Source organism: Scomber scombrus, chromosome 10 (assembly GCF_963691925.1).
Source record: "Scomber scombrus chromosome 10, fScoSco1.1, whole genome shotgun sequence".
NCBI lineage: Eukaryota > Metazoa > Chordata > Actinopteri > Scombriformes > Scombridae > Scomber > Scomber scombrus.
Window position 1 is genome coordinate 22,724,003 of NC_084979.1, and position 25,110 is coordinate 22,749,112.

The 25,110-nt window shown below is 41.2% G+C and overlaps 3 protein-coding genes across 4 annotated transcripts; 1 reads left to right on the top strand and 2 right to left on the bottom strand.

Annotated features, from left to right (window-relative positions):
• Positions 1 to 248: 248 nt before the first annotated feature.
• On the bottom strand, positions 249 to 6,143 carry aaas (achalasia, adrenocortical insufficiency, alacrimia). The gene is made up of 17 exons (XM_062427447.1): positions 6,019 to 6,143; positions 5,620 to 5,761; positions 4,536 to 4,663; positions 4,180 to 4,235; positions 3,982 to 4,073; positions 3,820 to 3,866; positions 3,257 to 3,355; positions 2,628 to 2,771; positions 2,412 to 2,532; positions 2,189 to 2,313; positions 1,786 to 1,846; positions 1,584 to 1,674; positions 1,368 to 1,461; positions 1,020 to 1,087; positions 812 to 893; positions 593 to 677; positions 249 to 479 (listed from the first exon to the last, which is right to left on the bottom strand). Exons 2-17 carry the CDS (start codon positions 5,728 to 5,730, stop codon positions 324 to 326), a joined length of 1,560 nt encoding a protein of 519 aa, XP_062283431.1. The 5' UTR covers positions 5,731 to 5,761; positions 6,019 to 6,143; the 3' UTR covers positions 249 to 323.
• Positions 6,144 to 9,375: 3,232 nt separating this feature from the next.
• On the top strand, positions 9,376 to 15,713 carry map3k12 (mitogen-activated protein kinase kinase kinase 12). The gene is made up of 13 exons (XM_062427532.1): positions 9,376 to 9,838; positions 11,467 to 11,650; positions 11,790 to 11,981; positions 12,100 to 12,258; positions 12,599 to 12,757; positions 12,930 to 13,038; positions 13,257 to 13,366; positions 13,653 to 13,769; positions 13,872 to 14,006; positions 14,122 to 14,845; positions 14,942 to 15,009; positions 15,160 to 15,457; positions 15,552 to 15,713. Exons 1-13 carry the CDS (start codon positions 9,376 to 9,378, stop codon positions 15,711 to 15,713), a joined length of 2,880 nt encoding a protein of 959 aa, XP_062283516.1.
• A 1,676-nt stretch (positions 15,714 to 17,389) lies between these two features.
• Positions 17,390 to 25,013, bottom strand: LOC133987559 (poly(rC)-binding protein 2-like). Of its 2 annotated transcripts, none has more exons than XM_062426960.1 (13): positions 24,877 to 25,013; positions 23,939 to 24,079; positions 23,726 to 23,749; positions 23,600 to 23,632; positions 23,361 to 23,477; positions 23,138 to 23,269; positions 22,911 to 23,039; positions 22,712 to 22,786; positions 22,386 to 22,427; positions 21,947 to 22,019; positions 21,795 to 21,850; positions 21,487 to 21,656; positions 17,390 to 18,621 (listed from the first exon to the last, which is right to left on the bottom strand). In XM_062426960.1, the coding sequence occupies exons 2-13, from the start codon at positions 24,005 to 24,007 to the stop codon at positions 18,585 to 18,587; spliced, it is 957 nt and encodes a 318-aa protein (XP_062282944.1). In that variant the 5' UTR covers positions 24,008 to 24,079; positions 24,877 to 25,013; the 3' UTR covers positions 17,390 to 18,584. The 2 variants fall into 2 exon arrangements, with proteins under 2 accessions (XP_062282944.1, XP_062282943.1); XM_062426959.1 differs by having other exon boundaries at positions 22,368 to 22,427.
• Positions 25,014 to 25,110: the final 97 nt, after the last annotated feature.

Sequence of the window (25,110 nt, forward strand, 5' to 3'; positions counted from 1 at the left end):
TTAATATCTCACACACAGGTAGATAAAAATATCCTTTCACCCTGTCGGTCACAGTTATTCTGCTTGTGATAACACCTAAAACCTACAAAAAAATTCTTGTTTAAGACCGGAATAAATAAACTAGATCACATTTAACTTTAACTAAAAGAAGTAAGTTTAGCTCTGAAGCACCATCTCCACCTTTCAACATTACCTCACAATGTCGTCTATTTCGTACAAATGCTCAACAAATCAGAACAAACAGCAAGAACTTTCTACACATTTATTAACAATCCATAATAACAAAAAGTATTTGTGAGCGTGTGATGATGGGTGAGGGCCGGTCAAGAAATCAACTCTGTAAAGAGCGACTGATTGGCGTAGTCAGCAGGTCTTTCTTGAGGGCGCTGCAGTGATGGACTGCCATCGAGGCCAAAATGGGGGATGCCGGCACTCAGGAAGTAGAAAGGCACATGGGTAATTCTTCCATTAGACCAACACTGAGAAAGGAGAGAGACATCACTTATTATGATATGTGAGTTATCAGCACATTATCTATAAAAACAAATGAACAGAATATTTAAAAAAAACAGGAATGTATTTTCAGACTGACCACAGTGAGCAGAGCTCCGTGCTGGAAGTTTGGGTGGAACTGCATCAGTCTTGGCTCTGCGCCAGGCTCCCCTTGAACAAAACCACTAAAGAGAAAAAGATAAGAAAAGAAAAGATAATAAGTGCAGTACTATCCAGTACTATCCTGGGAATGCAGTAATTTTGCACCGAACTAAAGCACATAAATATGAAATACAACCACACATATAAAAGTACAAACCATGGCAAAAGCTCAAAGATGGGTTTGGTTCTTGTCTTGAACACGGCTATCATTGGAGGTCTGGCTGCTGCTTGTGGATCACCTAAAAAATCAGAATATAAAATATAAATATTGGACAAGATGAGATATTAAAACTTATCCTAAAAAATAAAATCAATATAATACTGATATAGTTAATGAGAGTCAATAGAAGAAAAATGAGGAAGACCTTTAAGAAGCACTGCAAGCCTCTCTCCTCTCGGGTCCCAGGCTAAAGACTGGATCTCTCCACCAACACTGGGAAACAAATTAGACAGGTCTGAGTGACACTAAAACATCCAGAGTCACATATTTTATATTTAACATTTAACATTTAAAAAAAGGAAGGATGTAAACATTTTGAAAGCACTGAGCTTAGTATAAGTAGCAGCAAAATGGAATACTGCTGATTTAAGCACAGTGCCTCAAACTGTCTTTCTGTTCCTCTGTGGGCCTTTTTAGAAGCTTTATTTATCACCGTATTTGTTGTAGTAAGACAAAATGATGGCCAATTAGCTATTCAGTCCTGAGCTCTTACATGATGTCTCCATCTGGTGTGTTAAAGGTTGTCTCTGATAGGTCGGCCACCACTGCTGCCGCCTGCGGCCCTTTTGATGTGCATGTGGTTACACCTGCCGAATAACAATGACATCAGAGAGGATGATTATTTCTCAACATGGCACTCATTTTTTACTTTTTATAGTCATCTAAAATACCTGATTGTGTTTGATACTGTAATAAATAGAGAGTTAACCTGGTGTTTCAGTGAAGGTCAGACTGTAGATAACGGGCTCCCCCTGCACAGTGAAGAGAAGTCGACTCCCATCTGGACTCCAACAGCCAGACTAACCAAAACGAATGAACAAATTCATAATTACTTCATAAATCTATGATGTAAAACATTTTTTTACTTCCTCAATGGAGGGTGACTTTGATATGTGGTGGTAAGTTTTCACCTGGCAGCGCCCTTTCAAACATGGCCAACGTTCACAGGTCCACATCCTGGTCTCCCAAACCCTGAAGAAAAAAAATAAAATGTACTTATTCACATGTAAACGCTCCACTTCCTGTCCACTTATTATCTCATAATACCTGCTAAACTCCAGACTATGCCACTAATCCCTTACATGTTCATAAATATTCATGAAAGGTGAGTGGGCCTCTATTATAATACAGCAAGTGGCTGTGACTCAGGTCCACACACTTATCATGAAAGAAAATTTCACACATATTCAACAGCAGCTTTACATATCTCTCACTTAAAATGTGCAATTGCAGCACTATAATTTAGATTACACTGATTGGAAACTCTTGTGAAGCTCTAATCTCTCAATAGCCATGCAAAGTACTGTTTCTAACCTGAACAGGGCAGATGGTGTAGAAGCCAGGAGATGGCTGCCGTCAGGGGACCAGGACAGGAAGGTGACCCCTCCACCTCCAACACGCTGAAGCTCCACGCAGCTTTCTGCAGCTACATCCCACACCTGCAAGATACATCGACGGCAAAAGGAGGAAAATATTTTAACAACAACCACAGAAATGTAGTCATTTCAGAATTTCAGATGAAGCAGCAGCCTCATACAATCATTGCTGTGTCCACAGGCGAGGCCGACACCAGGAGAGATCCATTTGGCGACCAGGCGATGGAAGCGACTGGAGAGTGACCGGGAAGGGACAGAACTTGTGCACAACCAGATGAAGGCCTGCATGGGTCGAGAAGAAGAAGAAGAATAAACATATATAATGAAGAAAACACAAGAAGCAACAGTGCAGTGCAACAGTATCAAAGTATACACACCTGGTTGACAGTGAGCAGGGGTCCACATGCCAGATCAACAGGCAGTTCTGACAAGCAACGGCCAGAGCAGACGCACACAGCGGCTTCCACTGCACTGCTACGACACTCTTCTGCAGACGGTGCTTCAGCGTGGGAGTTGTGGCGCTAAAACAAGAGTACAAGAGGAGACAGAGTGACTGAGAAGCCAAGGAATAAAACTCTCTATGAGGCTAACGTCAGAATTTGTGTGTTTGTAGCTCATCTTGAACAGGTTCACTGTGAGATTAAAGTACTTCAACAGACTGACACTGATATTTTGTTATCATGAATAGTGAAAGGTCGGTTCTCTCAAGGCTTCTTCATACAGTCTCAGAATCAAAACAGCTTAATACATTTTGTATACAGTATCCTCCAGTATACTCTCTCTCTCTTTGCAACATAATCGTGTACTGTAGTGCTTTAACATATGTCCCATTATCTTAACTTTTTTAATGGACGGTGTCTGATCTTGTGTAAAATTTGTGCTCACAGGTTAAAGTCTCATTAATGGTAGGATCATTTGCAAAGAAAGCAAAAAGCACTTTAGGATGAGCAGCATTGACTTTATCCCATAAACTGACAGCAGCTTCTTCTGAGTTTGGTCTCGGTACCTTTTGGGGTTGTAGATCTTGATGGAGTCGTCTAGTAGTGCCACAGCAAATTTATCTGTATGAGGATGCCAGGCAAATGCTCGCACCACACAGTCAGACCTGGTGAAACAGAGAAAGATCACTGATGATCAATTAATTGTTCCCTACAATTTTGTCAATTTGTATTAGAAATACAGTTTCAAGCCACTGCTTTAAAACATTAAATATATATACAAAGATCCCCCAGTTTCACTAACAGTGATTGTTGTCCTTGTAGATTACTATTCCCATCACTTTCCATAAAATTGGAAAACATAGAGCCAAAAGTGAACTTTAATACAGGACATTAAAAACAAATAGATTTTCATAATAGTTGATACTTCAACCATCAAATCTATGAAATGTGTGCTTGAAATAATATTTGCTGATTAATTTTTCCGTTAATTGACAAAACAAGATTTGCAGCTCTCTCTAAATAAGATCAGCCTGTTGTTGATATTGTTGGTTGACTGAGAGCAAACTACAATAATTAATTTAATGAATTATAAAATAAATAAACCACATAATATCAGTTTGCCACTCACCAGTTCAGCACTTGTGAAAATTCAGCAATCATGTCCTCACAACTCAACTGTGAAACAAAAGACAAACAGGTGTTACACATTTTAACAAACCACAGCAAACAAACAGCATATAATAAAGCGTATTGTCATCATCATGACATTTAACCAGCGGACAAAACTTACTGTGAGATGAGGAAACAGGGAGCCATGAAAGGATGAAAACCTTCTGAGTAACGCCAGGGTACAACCAGAACTCACTGACAGCCATTTAGGAACTGCAAGAGACACACAGAGGAGAGTTACTGCATATGAACATTACTGGATATATTAATTATATTTATATTAAATTATGTTAAAACACAACAGAAGATACTCACATACCTTCTGTATGTGAGTTGGTAATTTCGTTGAGGAGTCCTTTGAAACCACCATCACGCCTGGAACAGAGAGAAAGATTTGTTTGAAGTACTTTCAAAACAGTGTCGCCACATTGTTTGCCCACTAGAGAACATTGACAAGTTCATTTTTCAGCTGTAAAATGTCCCACTCATTAGAGATGTTGGTCACAGTTTATTAAATATTCTTTCAATGGATTCTTATCAGAAATATCAATATCAGCCATAAAATCCTGTGTTATTTGTTTAAAAGTGATATTGCATGTGTCGCTGTATGCTGAACTTCCCACACCAAGTCTCTGTGTGTGTGCGTATGTGCGTGTGTGTGTATGTGTGCGTTACCATGCTGCTGCACTCCTCATCCACAGTGTTTCAGAGTGGTCCAGGAAAGCTGCCTTGCTGCTGCTTTCTGTGCGACTGTGGAGCTTCAGGGACTCTCGGGGAAAATACAGACTCAGAGGACTCGAGTCCTGCAGAAAACACATTAACAGACACAATTAACAAGTGGTAGAGAGTAACTAAGTACATTTACTAATTTTTGACCATTTTGAGGTACTTTTACTCTACTTGAGTATTTTCATTTGATGCTAGATTATACTTCGACTCAACTACGTTTCAGAGGGAAATATGGCACTTTCTACTCCACTACATTTATTTGACAGCTTTTGTTACTTCTCAGATGAAGATTTGACACAATGGACAACATAAGTTTTTTAAATAAAACACATTGTTAAAGGCTTTGGACGTCTTACAAAAAGCAGTGTGCAGTCGGGGTCACATTTCAGATGTCTTTGAGTTGTTAACAGCTCCACCAAATAGTGATTTTTCCCTCTTAACTTCTCACATGGTGGTGCCATTTCAATAAATGTTCAAATGATCCAATATTTCAGCAAAAATCAAAGATTAGAGAAAAAGACCAAAAACTGAATACAGATTTGTATATCAAAACTGTTTTTCCCCCTTCTTCTTTCCTCTCCCATTAATCATCTCATGACCCCTCAGATTAATTTGGTGACCCTTTGGAGGGGCCCGACCCTTAGGTTGTAAACCACTGGACTAAACTATCTAACTGTATATAAAGTAATTGAAACAACAGTATCATGCTGCCCTGACACTTATACTTCTGTATTAATAATCTAATAATGTCATATATAATAATATATAAGTCAGAGAGAACAAACCACTACTTTTACTGCAATACTTTAACTACATTTTGCTGCTTATAATACGTATGTACTTTTACTTAATGTATGTACTTGTGGGAAAAAACCCATTACAGATAGAGTGTTGTCTTAATACATCTGCTACTAATGCAGTATTTGTACATTGATGTATTGGTACTTTTACTTTATTTCTTAATCTGAGCACTTCTTCCACCTCTGGATTTAACTACGACTCACTAACATACCTATCCTATGATTCTGACCTGTTTCAGTCGGTCCTCGGTGTTGAATCCTGACAGCAGCTGGTTGTTGGACTCACACAGGGTGGTCTGTCCGGAGGGCAGCGGAGGGGGAAACAGAGCCAGAGAGCACATCTTTAACCCGGTGAAGCTCTGCTACACGACCCTGAAAACACACCATCAATTAGAACCAGTGAGACACTAACACTGACGGCTAGGGATACATTTTATCCTAGGATGGCGAAGTCATGGCCTGCCCTAATGTGGCTGTTTGGCTCGTGACTTCGCCATCCTAGTGTAAAAAAAAGGCTAACAGAGGCTAACGGAAGCTAGCTGGCTCTAACTATTTGACTACTTTAATGTCGGCTCGGTTTTGCCAACAGCTGCTCTTTACTGTCGTTTTATACATGTCGTGGTAGTTACCTTGTAGTGTGTCCTGATGTAGTGTTGTCAATTATCCGGTGCTACGTGTCCACACAGCAGAGATAAAGTTGCATGCTAAGCTGTTTTGACACTTATGGTTTCCTTTTTAAAGTGAGTCCCGCCGTGTGAGCTACGGCGAGCCACAGGGACAAACTGTGCGGACTGCTTAGCACAACCTGCACAGAGCTGATGGACTGCCCTCTTCAGGTCACAGTGCGACACTGCAATCAGACTGAAACTAATAGGAATTTCAATTAACAAATCAATAAATCAAATTTTATTTATGTAGCACCTTTCATACAGGCTAGTGTAGTTCAAAGTGCTTTACAGTAGATTGACAAGCTGATAATAAGACAAGAACAAGTGACAACATAAAGAAAAGGAATATGAAGAACAAATTGAAAGACAAACATTGAAACCAATGCATGCAAAGAGAAAATAAGGATGATAAAAATGTTTAGATAACTTTAATAGAATAAGTAAGTACATAAATAAATAAATATACAAGTAAAATAAGAGAGAATAAGAGAAAATGCTTATTAAAAAGACAAAAGAAAAGTTTATCTGTAATAGAAAAGTTCAGATACCTGAAATGAAACATATATCAGAAATTGAATTATTTATTTTCATATTTTCATATTACAATATTGTGTTATTAACCACATTATAAGACTAAACAAGCATCTGAGTTGAGATAAGATAGTAGTAGTAGTAGTTTTTATCAATGCCATTTGTTTTATATGAATGATGTAAAGTGTGTATGTATATAAGTAAATATGTTTGTTTATATCTTATAATGATGTTGTCTCTCTCTTCTCATCAGGGAGGCGGAGAAGAGCGAGTACATGCTGTTCTCCTGCATCTTTGATTGATTGAATTTCTTTACTGCACTTTAATTTCCTTTTTTGCATTTGTCTTCTGTACATTCACGTAGAGTCTCCATTTAGTTGTTACAGTGGCTAATTTATCACGTCTTGTCCTTGGTGTATCATTTAATATTATCTGTTAATGTCTTAGTTACATTTATTTGTCTTAATCTGCTTTTTATTAGTTTTTTGTCTGCCTTTTCATTTATCAATATTTATTTATTTATTATTATTGTGTTATTGTATCTATCTATCTATCTATCTATCTATCTATCTATCTATCTATCTATCTATCTATCTATCTATCTATCTATCTATCTATCTATCTATCTATCTATACACGTTATTACTTCACTGCAGTTACCCTATAGCTGTAGTTCTGATCTACATTATTTTACACTATTTTTATTTCATTTTTTGAAATTTTTGTTTTTGTCTTATATCTATTTTTGATTTAAATGTTGTTTTTTTAATCGTCTATAGTTTACAGTTATTTAGGTGCAGTTGCATCATGCTTCTCTTCACCGTATGTAAAGCACTTTGAATTGCCTGTGTGTTTGATAAGTGCCACATATATAAAGCTTAGCCTTGCCATGGTCAGCTGTGCAGCAGCATTCCTGGAGCCAGTGAGGATGCAGGATGTCTTGCTCAAGGACACATCAGCAGCAGCAGCAGCGGCAGGGTGGATACTGACAGACGTGGGTTTTGATTTTGGACCGCTCAGGCTGAAATACAGCTCAAACATAGAAATCACCGGATAAGAAAGAGGCCCATAATGACACATTGTGGGAATGGACATGATGGAAAACTCATAGCCTAGTTTCGCCTGTGTGTGTCTGTGCTGTGCAGGGGGCGGAGTAGCGCCCCCTTTCGGCACACCTCGCATTTCCGTGACGTCAATTCAGCACTGGGAAGGAGACAGCTCCCTCCCCCCAAAACCCAGCGCGCCTCACGTTGTATGGGTCCCCGGTTATTGATAACACAATTTGCCCGCTGGGATCCATCCCAGTAACGTGAAACTTGTAGATTTAGGGACTGGAGGCACAAGAGACAGCACGGACCGAAGAGAAAGAACGATTTGCACTTCATCACCGACAAATAGAAAGCCGAGCCCACCCCTTCACTTGACAACGCGACATCAACCAGGCAGAAAGGTATGGGAATGTCACACTATCCGGTTAAATGCCGATTGAATAAGAAATCTGGTATCACAGGACGTTTACAGGATGATGCTCGGTGCCGTAGCGTTCACGCCGCTCACACTGCACCAACGGACTGATGCTGCCAAGAGACGATTCATCGTCGATGAATGCTAGAAAATCATATTTGTGCAGCGAGAAAGCCCACATTCCCAATTATATGTGTTGATGCCAACATTGAGTAAATGTACAGACGCTGCGGCAGTTTCACTTGGCATGGACCATAGTAGGCAACGGGCTTGCAATTCATGCACGTCGGCTATGATGCTGCTGAGTGTCATCATCACATCCTCGGTTATTTAAAGATTGATCTTCCTGCGTGTGTGTGTGTGAGTGTGTATGTGCGTGTGTGTGTTTGTGTGCGTGTGTGTGCACTGTTCCTTCGCACAGGCCCGGTGGTTGTTTATTGCCCGTTTTTTCACGCTCCCATTTCGCTCAGTCGCCGTGGCTCTTCTCATGCAGTGGTGCAGTACAAGACATGGAGCTGGTGTAGGATATGTGAATTGGGTACATGTGGTCCCTCTCTCCCTCTCTCTCTCCCTCTCTCTCTCTCTGTTTCACACACACATGCACGCACACACGCACGCACTTACGTACGTACGTACACATTCACACCAGAATGGTTATGCAATTCGTCATATTCCTCAGATGCACACACAATGCTCTTCACTTGATGCATGACGAGCCGCATATGAGAGCTGCTGTGTAGCTTTGCTCTGATCATATCAGGCGCTGATGCTCCTCAGAGGGACAGTTAAAGAACAGGTGACAGTCAGGGTTTAGGACTGACAAGCTCCTTTGGTAGATTCATTCATAAAGCCCATTTCCACTCTGGTTGATGGCTCCACTGGGCAGGCTGGTCTCCCCATTCACAGAGAGGAGGTTTCACTGCACTATTCAGACAGGATTTGGTTTTGGAGATGAGTGGTTATGCTGGAGAACTGGCAGATTGCCCAACTCACAGCACCGTTCTTCTGTTTTGGTGTTTTGCATTACTTGAATTAAAGAAAAGTTTGTCCAAACTCTGGTAATTTCTTTAAAATTCACAAGACATACTAGATGTCAAGGTTGTTGTTATTTCAGCACTGGACAGCTCCATCAGTAAAATGGAGCTGTCTAGTGCTGAAATTAATCTTGACTTGTTTTTATCTTGTTTAAGCTGATGAAGTATCTTTTTTAATGAGTTATAGATCATTCTAATGTATTTGTTATCATAAATCTTCCCCTTTAGGTTTATTTCTCATCTTTCCATCCTCCATCCACCCTAACCTGCTGTGTTGGGGAAACCCCTGATGAGTGGGACCTGTATCCATGAGCCCCGTGCCCCTTCCCCCTCCCTGTCAGGCTTCAGTACCCCCATCTCAGAGCCCCCCTATCGAAGACTCGATGGAGACACCCCTGCCTGCACCCCCGAAACGGACCTGACCCCCACACAGTGTGTCCTCCGAAACGTGCTGTCCATTGACACCGGTGGACAGGTGGCGCCAGGCGGCAGCAGCCCCACACCCAGTGATGGACCCTCAGCCCACTTTGACAACAGCGTGCTAAAACTACATGAACATGAGGCCTGCCAATGTGGCGGCGGGGCCGAGGCGGGGCACAGTCCAGAGGCTGGCGCTGTTCGGAGCCAGTCGGAGAACATTCGGCTACAATCAGGAAGTGGAGGTTTTTTGGAGGGACTGTTTGGCTGCCTAAAACCAGTCTGGACGATGATTGGAAAAGCCTACTCCACTGAACACAAACATAGCCATGAAGGTATGTGAAGATATTTCAATGACATAGAACAAAAAACTCTGAGTAGTTTGTGAGTTAAACATGAGAAATATGAGATATAGAAACCACAGAGCTGCACTGAAGCTTAAACCTCATAAGCCTTGAACAAATACAATAATGTATAAATACTACATTACAAGTAAAATCCTACATTTAAAGTACAGAAGTATTATCAGCAAAAAGTACAAAAAGCAGATGATGATAAGCAGAAAATCAAACCTGTGATTTATCATTACAGTATATCTGACATTATTATATTATGCATCAGTGCATAACCAGCATTTTACTCTGCACCTGCTCAAGGTGGAGTTACTTTAACTACTTTGTATACAGTCAGGTAGTTTAGTCCAGAGGTTCCTAACCTAGGCATCAGGCCCCCTTCAAAGGGTCACAAGATAAATCTGAGTGGCCATGAGATGATTAATGTTGTAAGGAAAAAGGAATAACAAAAATCTACTACATTGATTTGTATTCTTTTTTTGGGGCTTTCTTTGTGAAATATTGGATAATGTGACCTCTTTGGGTCCCAATTATTTAAATAAAACCATTTGAGAAGTTAAGAGAGGATGTGTCACTTTGGTGGATTTATTAATAGACATCTGAAACATGACCACAGGCCCCAACTAACCTCATCTTTGTAAGAGGTCACAAGCCAAGAAGGTAGGGAATCCTTGGTTTAATATTCAACGATATATTGTATTTTGTACATTTAATATGTTTTCTTTTATGTAAAATCTTAATCTTAATAGTAACTGTGGTTTTCAGATATATGCAGTTAGGTAAAAATTGCAATTTATCCCTCTAAAATATTGTGGAGGGGAATTAAGTGGCAGAAAATGTATAATTAACTCAAATAAACCTACAGTACTTGATTAACTTAGGTACTTCCCCCACTGGAACCTTATTTAATTTCTCTCTGACTGCCACCATGTTCTACCAGCAGTGTGACTTTGTTTATGAGTCCGTCAGGCCTGCTTATTCAGTCTTCAGCTACAGTGAGTTTTCACAGCTGGCCAGGGGAAGCGTCACGAGCATCTGCCTCCACTGCAGCAGCTCTCCAGAGAGCTCGACACTTCAGCGGACCTCATGAAGAATTGATCTGCCTGTCTCCTTTATTCTGCCCAGCTCATCTCTCTTTAGTGACCACGCTCTCTCAGTCATTTGAGTCGTGTTAGTATGACAGATGACACACTGATTAGACGATGAGCAGATTTTTGTGTTTCCCCTCAATTTTTCACTTATCTCTGTGCAGCCTGATAGAAATGTATTGGTCCAGTGGATAAGTTGTCAATATACCATTTGTTTGAACATGGAAGGCACTCTGTATGATGGAATTGTGTCCTGCCAGCTCATTCTAATGTGTAGCATTGACCTAACATTTGCTTAGTAAATCCCCTGACTCCTCCTTTTTCAAACTGGCAAGAGTGCACATTGACATTTGGAAACTTTGCAATGTGGGATGGACATAACATAAGTAATTCCTCTAAGGATGCTCTTGTTTACTTATGCTTGCTGCATAGAAGAAAAGTTTTTGTTTCAATGCCCGTGTACATTTTGAGTAACGTGTATTCATGGAGTTTTGTTTTTTCGTCTTGTTGGTCTGCGTTTAGAGTCCTGGGAGGTTCCCTTTGAGGAGATCTCGGACCTGCAGTGGGTGGGCAGCGGGGCACAGGGGGCCGTTTTCCTCGGCAAGTTCCACGGAGAAGACGTGGCTGTAAAGAAAGTTCGGGACATCAAAGAGACTGAGATCAAACACCTCCGCAAACTCAAGCACCCCAACATCATCACTTTCAAGTGAGGAGGCCATTGATAGTATATCTCACAGGGCCACGTATCAATATACCACTTATTTTATGCATAAATCTGGCTTTGATATAGCACTTTCCTTTTCTGTTCACAACTGCTGTTATCTGACCGCCTTGCTTCCTTCTAGGGGTGTGTGCACGCAGGCTCCTTGTTACTGTATCTTGATGGAATACTGTGCTCAAGGCCAGCTGTATGAGGTGTTGAGGGCGGGCCGTAAAATCACCCCCTCCCTCCTGGTTGACTGGTCCATGGGCATTGCGGGCGGCATGAACTACCTACACCTCCACAAAATCATCCACCGAGACCTCAAATCCCCCAAGTAAGTCAACGGGCTCAACACAGGTTGCCCGAATGTAGAAAGATTTATGAAGATGTTAACATGTAAAATCGACATTTTACGGATCGAGAAAATTAGGGTTTTAATCTCACTTTTGCAGCATGCTGATCACACATGATGACCTGGTAAAGATCTCTGACTTTGGCACCTCGAAGGAGCTCAGTGACAAGAGCACCAAAATGTCATTTGCTGGCACCGTAGCCTGGATGGCCCCTGAAGTCATACGCAATGAGCCAGTGTCAGAAAAGGTGGACATCTGGTAAGTCCGATAAATATTCCAATTTTCTTCTAGCAGATATATAGACATCAACACAGTTTTTTTTCTTGACTAAGTGCAGCAGTTCAGTAATTATCTTTAATGTACTGCACAACAGTAGAAGTGCAGATAATGGCTCAGTATTGTGAGTTAATGGTTGTGATTTCAATATTTCAAAGACAAAATTCCTCTGAGGGATTTAAGTATATACATAGTGAAGTGCTATGATGACAGATCTATGTGATGTTGTATGTATGTAATTTGTTCTCAAGTCTCTTGCATTAAAACAGTCTTGATCCAAATTAGACTATCTGAATAAAATGAAGCTTAACATACCTTTAAGGTCGTTTGGAGTTGTGCTGTGGGAGATGCTAACGGGAGAGATCCCTTATAAAGATGTGGACTCATCTGCCATCATCTGGGGTGTGGGGAACAACAGTCTTCAGCTGCCCATACCTGAGAGCTGCCCTGATGGATTCAAGATCCTCCTCAGACAGTGCTGGTGAGCAATTCATGGAGACGGACAGTTGGAATGAAGACAGAAAAAGACACGAGTGGCAGAAAATGAGCAGTATGAGTGGCATGCATGGGCAGGTGTTTGTCTGTTTGTCTTAAGGACTTTATTGATTTCAGTGTAAATGTACACAGTTGTCTTTCCCATCTTGGATTTGCAGGAACTGTAAGCCCAGGAATAGGCCGTCTTTCCGCCAGATCCTTCTTCATCTGGATATAGCGTCAGCTGACGTGCTGTCCACTCCGCAGGAGACGTACTTCAAGTCTCAGGTGTGATTGCTCCTTTGATTCCCTGTGTGAATAACAAATGGGAGAAGAATATCTGTAGATGCAACAAAAGACACACAATACATTTAAATAAACAGACATGGATGTAAACAAATGCACCCACACATGCTTGAACAGTAATCAAACAACTGATTAGAGAGCTAGTTATAATTTCAGCTCCGGGTGGACGCAGCTGGTTAACAGAAATGTGCTCTCATCAGGCTGAATGGCGAGAAGAGGTGAAACAGCACTTTGAGAAGATTAAATCGGAGGGCACTTGTATCCACCGACTCGACGAGGAACTGATCAACCGACGTAGAGAGGAGCTCAGGTTTGTTTTTTACTCTTAGATCTTACATGCATAGTTTCATGGTATCTCTTCTCTTGCAGCAGGTTTTCACACTGCACCAGATTAGTTGCAACTTCTACATGATGGTACTTTTGTTACGTCAGTGTACACGTATGAGACTACTTTCGCCCTGTCCCATTTCTCGATGTCGCTCCTTTGTCCGCCTCTTGTGCATGAAAATAAGTGCCTTGAGTGCACGTCTATTGTAGAGCATTTGGATTCTCTCATGCGGATGCACAATGACATCTGCAGCCTCTTTTCTTTTCAGGCATGCTTTGGACATCCGTGAACACTATGAGAGGAAACTGGAGAGGGCTAACAACCTTTACATGGAGCTCAGCGCTGTCATGCTGCAGCTGGAACTCAAAGAGAAAGAGTTGCAGAGGTATGAATAAATCCATGGACACATTTTGGATTTTGAGGTATATATTTGTATAATATTAACATTCCTCGTGCATTTTGGTGTCATTTGGTATTTTTCCCCCAGGAGAGAGCAGTCTTTAGATAAGAAGTATCCCGGCTTGTTTAAGCACCACAGCTCCAGACAGAGCAGCTCTTCTAACTCCATGGACAAACTCATCAAGAAGAGAAATGTCCCACAGAAACTGCCTTCGGGAAAAAGGTGCGATACCTCATTTCAGTGTTTTGTCTTGTTTAGTTTTTTTCATAAAAATTTGTTGCTCTTTATATCAAGCTTGTGGATTATAGCTGTTGACGAATCCCTCCCCCTCTTTCAGGCCAGACATCCTGAAGTCTGAGGTAATCATTCCCAAAATGGATTCCTCCGTAATGCAAGTCACTATCCCAGCCTGCCCCAACAGGAGCTCCACCTCTCCTAGTCGGTCTCGGAGGGTAAAGACCCGCCATCGCAAGCCTGGTAAGGGCAGCAGTGGGGACCTGGCTGGACTTAAGGCAAATCAGTCGTCACCCAATAGGGACACAACGGCCCAGGCTAACAGTTCAACCACTAACACCTCCAAGCAGCTGCTGGAGCCGTCTGCAGCCCTGCGGGGCCTCAGCCATGAGCAGCAGCAGAGGCAGCTGTCCTCCTCCAGCCCTGACCTCATCTGCACCACGCTGGAGGCCGAAGGCCAGGGAAAAGGGGAGCCTTCTGTGGGCGGGCTAGAGAGAGGGGGGAGCCTCAGTGCCTCTGCAGGTTTAGGGGGATCAGAAGGAGGGGCAGCCGGTCTGGATGATCTCACAGAAACTCCTCCCCGCAGTGACACTCCCAGTGAGGATGCTGCATCATTCCCATTCTCCAGCAGCCCAGACTCACCGTGCGGAAGGGGGGCAGCAGCAGGGCGGGGGTCTCTGGGATCCCCACGTCTGCCCCATGATGGGGAAGACAAAGAGGAGGGAGCCGGTGCTGTGAGGATACCCCGGGGGGCATCAGGGGGAATCGGGAGTCAGCACCTCACACCTTCAGCCATTCTGTACAGGGCAGCTATCACACGCAAACAGGTAGAGTGCCGGATGGATGTGTTCATGTTCCTCAGTAATTTCCTGTGAGTACTTTGATCATTTTCGCTTGTGCATTTTCCCTGTCTTTGACTACAGAGGCGTGGAGTGTCATCAGAAGAGGAGGAGGGTGAAGTTGACAGTGAGGTTGAGTTACCACGGAGACGGTGAGTTGCTGTCCTTCGTCACTGGAAAATTCCCTCAAGCCATTTTCCCTCGCTGACAAGTTGCTGATTTATTTACAGAACTAAATAATTTTGAATTAGCGTCATTCTTTTGCAATTCATCTAAAAACCTGTTGTTTTCTATCTCTTCAGACGTCCGACCAGCATCACCAAGTGCCAGTCGGTGTCGACCTTCAGCTCAGAGAACCTGTCCGTGTCAGACGGTGAGGAGGGCCACACTACTGACCACTCCCACAGCGGCACCCCTGATGTGGTCAGCACCAACACAGACGACAGGTTGGACGACCGCAGCGATGACCTCCTCTCTCAGGGGTCCGAGATCCCGGCGGACAACACGGATCCTGTGCAGGCTTCCGATGGCCTGTCAGAGAGAGACGGAGTCATGGGCCAGGCCAAAGCTCAGCTGGACAACGGGCAGAATCCTAATGAGGTAAAGCAGCTTCACGCATGACTGCATGTGTCAGTTTGTCATTTTTCTTACTCCGAAAACACTCATGTCTTCCCACTCACTCCCTTTTTTTCAGAGTCGGGCGCTGTGCGATGACTCTGACTGCGACAGTGCTGAGTTGGATCAGTCAGGTAGCGGAGAGCCCAGTCGTCCTCCCAGCGCTGGAGCGTGGCTGCCGCCGTCTCAACCGCTACCCTATCAGGGGTCTCCACAGACACCTCACACAGGACCTCCGTAGATCACAGGGCACTCCAGCTACCCTACAGTGAAAAACCATCACAGGCGTACACCAATCTGTCAGTGCAGTACATTACTGTTGTCATGAGGGATCACACCAACTACACCACTCAGACTATGACAAGTTGACTTATGGTGTCTCATAAGTTTGTTGGCTGGCAAACATACATCAGATGACATAGGACATTTGTCATAACCTGACATCAGATTTTTTGGCAGCTTGTGACATCAGATAAATGTCATGTAAGTTCAGTAGGGTTTACTAGGCAAAATAGTTACGAAGGTAACCGTAGCCACCGCTCCAGTTCAGCAAAAACCCTATCACAGAAACACACGCACAAGACACCACACTCTTAGTCCTTTAAACACTCTAACCCTCACTCTGGGAGCATCCTGATACTCAACACACTAATGCATTACTAATGAATAATAATGTAAATATCCATTACATACCACATGAGAAATATCTAACTTTATTTTATTTGTAAGATAAAAATGTAAGACTAAACGGTATGCAGCCCTGTGAACAAATGCATGACTACATGTTTATAATTTATGGTTCGAATGTGTCCGTTTTATATTTTGTGAAAGTTTACACTTTTTTAATCCTGAAAGTATTACTTCAGTTATTTTGTTTATGTTAATAAATGTCAGCACTGAAAAAAAAGGGGAAAAAAGTCAAAATGGAATGAAAATCTCACCAAGACATCAATCATGATGCGTAATTAGGGTTCTCGGTAGGTGATATATATTATTTTTTTTAACCCTCCTACTACTGAGTTTCAAATACACGCAAGACACGCGTGAGGTTTTTATTAAGGTTATCGAATTTGTGATGGAATGGGAGACCTTTGAGTTCAAAAAGCACTTCTACTATTGTACAGTAGATTTTGCTCTATCAGTTTCTGAAAAATGTCATCTTTTCTTGTTAGGATGCACAGCAATGACCTCTTCTGACACGCACTAGTACTTCTAGCCAAGTTAATGTCTTATGCTTCAACTCTCTCAGCAACAACACTGGTGCAGGTGCTTCAGTAACTAACACAACACAGGCGAAGGTGCTTTTGTAAAGAACCACAAGGACTCCTATAGTTCACGATGTTGGTAGGCTTCATAAAAACCTCCACTGTTCCTTTTACCCTTTAAGATTACTGCGGAAGTAGCCCGATAAGGAATAGAGCACTTCTCTGTGGTGGTTACTAGTAGAAAAAGAAAAGAAAAAAAAGTAAGTATCCTTTGGGTTTGAATAGAAATGTTTTGTTTTTATACAGCATTGCACATTGTACCTGTAACATAGGAATTATATCGAAAAGCAAAATATTATGAGCAACAATAAATAATGTATTGGTTAAAAAAAAAAAAAGACAGTGTGACGTTTGTTTAAGAAGACGGGTTGTGTCATAGCTACAGTTTGTGCTGTTGCTACATCACATAAAAACAGCTAAAAGCCTAATAAATGACTATTTTCGATGACTTTAAGCATGCCCAAACTGTTCTAGTGTCATTTACTGACAGTTTTGCCCTTTCACACCTGTATGCCATTAAAATAAGATTCCCCCACCGGAGACAGGACAATGTTTTTGGATTATTAATAAATCTTGAGCTTGATAACGGGTCAATAAAATGTGTCTTGTCAGCTGACTAAATATCACAACATATGAACGACCAAGGCACACGTTAGCATTTCACATCTTTTTTTAATTTCTGCATTTCATTTCTTCAACAATTTAATTGCACCCAGATCTACAATAGTTTGAAAACGTGCACAAAAAACGTGTTTCTTCATCCTGCAAAGAATAAAAAATAAAATCTGACCCAGGCAAAAAAGGATAGCAGGAAACTAGTGTTAATTCTATAATTCTCCTTCTAGTTAATCATAATTTAATACCTCAGCATAATATACTTATAAAGACCAATATGTCTTGTAGTTTTGCCCCTTGCAGCATTCCCCAGCCCTGCAGTTAAAAAAAATATTTTCTCTATTTAAAACAAACATTTCAATGTTATCATTATTATCATCAACGTCATTACTATGGTCTTAGTAATTTCAGAGAAAAGAAAATATTTTCCTCTCATTCAGGCCCACTCCTGGTGACCAAGGCCCACCCACCCTTATCAGAATCCAATAAACAACAATACTCAAAAGTCCTGATCGAGAAATAAAAACGGATGGAAACACAGGAATGACACAAAACAATTACTCAGCAAATTAGAGGTGAGACATAATGTAGCTTAAAATTCTCCTTTGAACCCCCGCTTAACAAGGGATAAGTTACCTTCTGACTAAAGAGGTTTTCTCCAGCACACTCAACTGGAGATCATTTACACCCATTTAAAACCCGTCAAACCCACAATGCCTCATTCAGGAAGTACAGCTTCAAATAGAAGATGGCAAATATCAATGAATTCTACTCTTAACAAGGAGCTGCGTATTAAATAAAAATAAATAGATATTTTAAAAAGGAAGGGAAAGAACAGTCCATCTATAATGTTATTGAGCGTCTTTTTTTCTTCATTTTTACATTTTCTAAGAAAAATCTGACATAAGAAAAACATTATTTATGCCTTTTCAGATTTTTCTAAAACGTTTTACCTATATCAAGAAGATCATACAGATATACAGCAAAACAAAGGAAAAAATACAACAGAAGGAAGTCTTTAAAAACTATATGCAAAGGGAATTTAAAAACATAATAAATAAATAAAATACCATTATCATGATGATGGTATAATTACAACTGAGGTGTCTAACCAAAGCAGAGGAGAAACAGTGAGTTTATAGTACTTGGTTTTTGCATTAAGTTCAATAAGGGACCTCTTGGTAAAAAGTAGGGGGAGGGGTTCCATTAGGTGCTGATGAAGATCCTCCATGTCAGTTGGCTGCGAGTCCAGTAGCTTCAGAAGAGAGTCTGAGGGAAGAACGAAAATTTCAACATTAATATTCTTTTCTTCAAAACTCATACAGCAAACTTAAAGAGTTAGACAATATTATATTACTTCATGTATACCTGGTTTTGAAATGACACAATGACTTTGAGGTTTATCAGTAAGGAAACTTTTATCTGAGGTTGCCTCCGACATTCAGACTACATTCATGGTCATCAGAGTTTATCCCTTACATACTGTTCTGACTCGTAATAAGTCTCTACACCAATTCACATTCATAAATTCCATTAGTCATTAATAAATGTTTAAGTAATCATCCGGTTTGATTAATTGTATGGAAAAAAAGGCATTCAGAATCACTATTTTATGATCCAGGAAAACATTTGATAGAATATGATGAATATAACGTCATGTTTGAATGCTGATTTTTGAATAGTTTAAATAAATACAGGTCACACTTGTATATTTGCACATATAAAAATGTATATCAGCTGCTCAAAAAAAGGAAAGATTGCATTTTATTTCCGTTTTTCTATATTGTGGGTCACATTATGAAAAGTCTGACTAAAAGAAATGTGTGTACAGTGTTTTAACAGTTCTCAAATGTAAAAAAAAAAAAAAAAAAAGTATGTAAGGGATAAGCAGGCGAGGAGCTGTGTTTCCTGATACTCAGTTTCATAAAAGCAGACCAAAGTTGCAGTTCTGTGTTGCATAGTTTGAGTCTTTTTTTTAAAAGGTTAAAAAGTCCAAATGTCTGATTCCAGCTACTCAAATGTGAATATTTTCTGGTTTCTTGAGTGTTCTATGACAGCACAGGGTTGTGGACTGTTGGTCAGGACAAGATGAGACATTAGAGAACATCATCTTGGGTTTTGAGAAACAGTGATAGACATTTTTCACCATTTTCTTCAACGTTTATGGACCAAACAACTAATCAGTTAATCAAGAAAATAACTGGGGATGGAATAAAAAATTAAAAAATATGATCCCGTCAGTACATACATGTTATTTTGAACATGGTGGTACTTGCACACTTATGTGAAAAGGGTAGCAGTAGGGTTTCCATCATAGGACACCTCGACCACCTCAAGTTTTGTCGTTCTATAAAGTATTGCCATCCCTCTCCTACAGTGTGGAGAGGGATGGCTGACTTTTCTTCTTTTTTCTTATTTTTGGACTGACTGACTGTACGACCTGACTTAATATGGGCTACTGGATACCTTAATTTCCTTCTGGATTAATAAAGTATCTATCTATCTATGTCAGTCACAAGGCCCTACGAAACACCCAGTAGTTGCTGTGGGTTCCACCTGAAACACTAAAAGCAGTGAAATACTAAAACAGAGTTAGAAAAGACTCTCCTCTGTCCGAGCCAGAGGGGCAAAATGTGAGAACTGAACAGTTCGCTGCAACCAACCAACAAAGTCAATCCATCAAAACAGAGGTAAAGTTACGGTGTGTTGCGTTTAGGTATATCTGGCTCTACTGGAGGTGTTAGCACTGGCTGATGACACAATCTGGTTAGGAGACCGCAACACATCAAACAGTTTAGATTGAGGGTGTGCTTGTTTGGTCAAATCTGACGTGTAACCTGACTTACAGCTAATTAGCTTCTGATATGCATCACACTTTGTCCTGTTGTTTCCTTGATAAAGTGAAGCAACACTTTTGAACGTTTCCCACAGTCTATCTATCACTGATGTTGTAATGTCAGCCATGCAGGCTCGTATTAACAAACTGAAACACTGTTGTTGCATGACAGACGAGTCCTGACAGGTAGTCAAATCCTTGCAGATATGTAGCCTTTGTTTGCAATAATAATGAGATTAAATACTGTTTTAGATATAACATCACGATATGGCGTAAGTGTTGACTTCTCCTTGTTTTAAAGGCTGCATTACATTCACGTAATGTAATTTTCTGGACCAACTGTACTGTTCTAGCTCTACTATCATTTGCCTTTATTCACCCATTATGTCCACATTACTGATGATTATTTATCAAAAATCTCATAATGTAAATATTTTGTAAAGAGCACCAATAGTCATCCCTACAATATGGTCACAATATTGATAGGAGGTATTTGATCAAAAATATTGTGATGTTTGATTTTGTCCATATCGCCCACCACTATTATCACGTTTAGGAACCGATAAGCAGAACCGAAATACTGACTGATTCTTGGCATTTTGAATTCTGTTCTCATTTGGATTCGGTTTCAGTTCCCAACCTTACTGTATTGTTAACTGTCCACCATGACAAATTCATAGACAAACCACGATTTCTCTCTACTGGTTTCTCTCTATAACAAAGCTATAGGATTGTTTCATTATTGCTTAAAATATATATATATATTTTTTTATATATAAACTGTGAAAAATGTGTTACCGAATCGGGAAAACCAGAGACAGCAGCTCCTCTAATTTCACAACTCTGTTTGGATACATTCCGCTGACCCCACTAAAGAGTGTTGGCCAAGTTTTTTTTTTTTTTTTTATAGTCTTTTTCCAGCTTTTCCAGCAACACTTCAGATTCTTCTTTTATCTTGCAGTAAGTGAACTGTAAAAGCTGCCTGGAGGAATACTAGCCTCATATGAATAAAGATTTGGTGAATATAAAGAGGAGGAAAAGGATTTTCAGTCTTTCCTCTTATAATTATTTATAAGCATGAGGACGCACAACAAGGTCTGCTTTTTAAGTCTTTGGCACAACTACTGATCAGTCAAATAGATAAGATACAAAAAACACCAGAAAACATCCCAACAGCACTCTTAAAGATTTGACCACTTCACATACATGAACAGTCAGACCTAAAATTCTGCTGTGTTCCTGTCTGCACTGTGGTGGATGTGTTTCATAAAAGATGTGTTAACATAAAAGCCTCTTACCGGGCATTGATCAGGTACTCAGCCAGGCTGATACTGGCATGAGAGCCAGTGATGGTGACCTGTCTGTCAGTCGAGCCCTCCACAGGGTTGGCAATTTTGATCTGAGCCCCTGACATCTGACGGATCTCATTGATCTTTGCGCCCTGACGGCCAATGATGCAGCCAATGAGCTGAGGGGAAAGGAAATATGAGAGTATGCATCAAAATAATCAAAATATGCAAGCAGCAAGAAAAAATGAACTTTTAAAATGGACAGTATATTTTGGCCAAAAACAGTAAACAAGCAAAAGGAGATAAATGCGACTTACATCGTTTGGAATGGTCAGCTCATGAGAGCCAGTTTGTGCAGAGGCATCCATCCCAGCTGTAGAAATACAATGAAACCCCATGAGACTGTTGATTGGGTGGATTATTACAGATCTACAGCAATCACATTCCCTCTTTCAATCTGTCCACCTACCCTGGAAGCCCTGGTTGCTATGTGCAATGGGGAAGGGGCTCTGCTGCATGGCCAGCTGGTGAAGTTTGGTGAGCTGTTGATAGAGCGGACAAAAGGACAACAAGAGCAAACATACAGAAATTACGGGAGAGGAAAAATCTAAAAACAGACACTTCAAAGCTGAAATTTTGTTATTAACCCCCTTTAGTAAAGATTGTGGTGATAATGAGAGGAAAATATGAAATGGAACATAAGACCCATGATTTATCGTAAAACGGAAACAAACATTGATGTTAATATTTAGTAAAGATGAATCTGTGGAATTGTTAAATGGATGTCTGAGTGAGACAGTGGAGGTTGGAAAAGTAGGAGTCAGAGGGATGAAATAAGAAGGTGGTATGGTTTCCCAGGACCGAACTTGCAAATATATTGGATCACTTACAGAAGGCCCTTCACTTACATCAGGCTGTGGAATGGCGTGCTGCCCTTGGACAGCGTATGCCTGCAAGGAGAGAAGAGCACTTAGGAGGGTGTGACAGTGTCACACACAGTGTACTTCAATATCCATCAGTCCTCCGTCCTTGGTGTGCTACAATAGCAAAGCCAGACGAGCTTCAGACAGCACACCAGCAGCTGGACTGATGTATAATTGATGTATGAATGATGTATAATTTTATTTTAGTTTTTTGAACAGAGACGAGAAGATCTTCCCCCGAAAACATCAGATATTTCAGGCCAAGTAGTATCAGTGTCAAACTCAAGAGAACCAAACAAACAAATGCTTACCTGACCACCTGCAAAGATGACAGGAGAGCCTGAGGGTTTGGGTCTGTACGGGATGGTCACTCCCTTCGGTGGAGACTAAAAACATGGAAATATACTTTATTGACTCTTCAATTAAGTCAACATTCAAAGTAATCCATCAAGTGTATCTAAAACAACTCTCAAACAGTAAAAGCAGCATTACATTAATCAGAGTTTTTACCTCAAGCATGACGACACAGATCTGCTTGACACACTCAATAATGGACTGTGGGGTCCCTGCAACGGTAATGGCACGCTCTGTTGAGTTGGGCAACATGTCCCCTGCTACTTGTACCTGAGCTCCGGCTGACTGTAGAGACACACACACACCAGCAAGCATTACAACACGTCAGGAATCAGATACGTGCCTAAATGTTACCAAAAAAAGACAGAAATATGATGACCAACCTCTCTGATTTCCTTGATCTTGCAGCCACCCTTGCCAATGAGTGAACCACACTGGCTGGCAGGCACGACAAGGCGCATGGTGACTGGCGGTTTGCTGGTGGCCGTACTGTTAGTCATTGAGGTGCTGATGTCCTGAAGAGGGACAAAACAAGAACACTTAGGACCACTATGAAACTAAATCTTGTTGTTTATTTCATTTTCAAACACAGTAAGTGACTCTAACCTCCTCCAGTTTCTCAATGATCATGGAGAAGGCTTTGAAAATGGAGGTGGTCGGTCCCGCGAGGGTTATGATCCTCTCTGGACAGTTCCCCTCTGAGATGTTGATGCGAGCGCCACTCTGCACGAGACACACAAACAAAACAGGAAATATTGAATCAGTCACAATCTTATGATGAGTTAACATCACAACAATTCTGAGCATGTTTCATCTTGTTGTACCCACAAAAAAAGCCATCTTACCTCCTCTCTCATCTTCTTAACTGACTCTCCTTTCTGAAACGAAAACACAAATACACATATATTTACAAAACACACCAAAGGGGTAAGATGTAGATAGCATATTTCTGGCAGTAAAACACAACTAACCTTGCCAATGATGCTTCCAACCTCCTACAGAAGAGAAGAAAAAAGCATGTTAGAGCAATAAATGCATTCTTCATGGTCACCAGCACAGAAAAGCTAAAATAGGTTGCTTTGGCTTTTTTTAATAACTACAGCACACATCAACTGAGGAGTGACTACAGATAAAACCAGCGTGAACTCAGATATTACACGTGTTATTAAGCAGTCACCACTCACCTTCCCATGCATGAGTAGCCTGATGGTTAAGGTGACATTAAGTCCTCCTTCAACCATACTTGAGTCCATTGCTGCAGTTGAATCCAGAGAGACCGAACACTTGGCCAACAAAAAGTGAGTCTTTGGTCACTGGCTGAATGTCTGCAAACACACAGAGAAAACGTGACCATCAGACAAAAATGTAGTGAGTGGGAACCAAGAAGAAGAAAACACTGTTTACTAGAAAAAGCTGCTGTCAGTGCAGATCAATGAAGTGATGCATGCAGTTGCCCTCTTGTAGACTTGAGCTTGGGACTGTACGTTAATGACATTTGCAAGCCACTTCGAGAGAAAGAGACGTTTCATTCCTGTAATTCACATTAAACTGGCCCGACTCCACTCATTCACGTTAGCACAATTGACCCACTGTCTCCAAGTGGCAGCGTCTATTTCCTGGCGTTGGACAGCTGTGGCGACACAGCGTGTGGCTTCATTTTTCCACAAATGCATGAATATAAACTTTCATGACCCCCACTTTACATTATAGTGACTTTATGTCGAGTGAGCATTGATAGTGATAACAGGAAGAATCACGGTAGCATCGCAAAACATGTTTTAGTGAGAGCATCACAGCTAGTCACGCAAAGCAACACGGCTAATTGAAATTAGCTACCGTAATATTTCTATCGCAACTTCTTAATCCATTACAGCATGTTTGACTTGAAAACTGAGATATTTAACCAGCACCATCTGTAGTAAACGTGCAACCAACAGCAGCACAGCGAGTGTAAAACAGATCGGTAATTTTCCATTCAGCCTGTTAGCTTTTAGTAGCATCGTCCGATCCAGGAAATAGTCAGATCCAGCGGCCTACAGAGTTACCCCCTGTCCTTCAGTGTGAGAGCAAAGTAAAGGGAGAAAAAAAACACAGCACAACATCATATCTCAGCAAATCTTACCCGAACCGGCCCTTGAAGTGTGTTCAGGGGGTGGGTAGGGTGGCAAGGGTGGAGGGGAGAGGTTCGGGAGGGAGTTTTAAAAGGATCCGGGGAAGAGGGAAGAGACGCCGCTGTTTGATCGGACTCCACTCTTCTGCTTTAGCACAAAAGACAAAATGAGTTCAACTTTGACCTCTCACCTGCCCCGCCCCTCAGCCGGGGTCAGCACCGCCCACGTGGCGCTCTGCCCCTCCC

What these genes read in the sequence shown, in the direction of transcription:
- map3k12 (XM_062427532.1), top strand. Translation starts at nt 9,376, where the DNA reads ATGAGTGGGACCTGTATCCATGAGCCCCGTGCCCCTTCCCCCTCCCTG. An exon ending in CGAGACCTCAAATCCCCCAA is followed by an intron (nt 11,982 to 12,099) that starts GTAAGTCAACGG and finishes TCACTTTTGCAG; the next exon opens with CATGCTGATCACACATGATG. An exon ending in CGACGTAGAGAGGAGCTCAG is followed by an intron (nt 13,367 to 13,652) that starts GTTTGTTTTTTA and finishes TTTTCTTTTCAG; the next exon opens with GCATGCTTTGGACATCCGTG.
- aaas (XM_062427447.1), bottom strand. Translation starts at nt 5,730, where the DNA reads ATGTGCTCTCTGGCTCTGTTTCCCCCTCCGCTGCCCTCCGGACAGACC. An exon ending in CCGAGGACCGACTGAAACAG is followed by an intron (nt 4,664 to 5,619) that starts GTCAGAATCATA and finishes TGTTTTCTGCAG; the next exon opens with GACTCGAGTCCTCTGAGTCT. An exon ending in ATGAGGAGTGCAGCAGCATG is followed by an intron (nt 4,236 to 4,535) that starts GTAACGCACACA and finishes TCTCTGTTCCAG; the next exon opens with GCGTGATGGTGGTTTCAAAG.
- LOC133987559 (XM_062426959.1), bottom strand. Translation starts at nt 24,007, where the DNA reads ATGGACTCAAGTATGGTTGAAGGAGGACTTAATGTCACCTTAACCATC. An exon ending in TCTGTGTCGTCATGCTTGAG is followed by an intron (nt 22,787 to 22,910) that starts GTAAAAACTCTG and finishes CCATGTTTTTAG; the next exon opens with TCTCCACCGAAGGGAGTGAC. An exon ending in TAGCAACCAGGGCTTCCAGG is followed by an intron (nt 21,851 to 21,946) that starts GTAGGTGGACAG and finishes GTATTTCTACAG; the next exon opens with CTGGGATGGATGCCTCTGCA.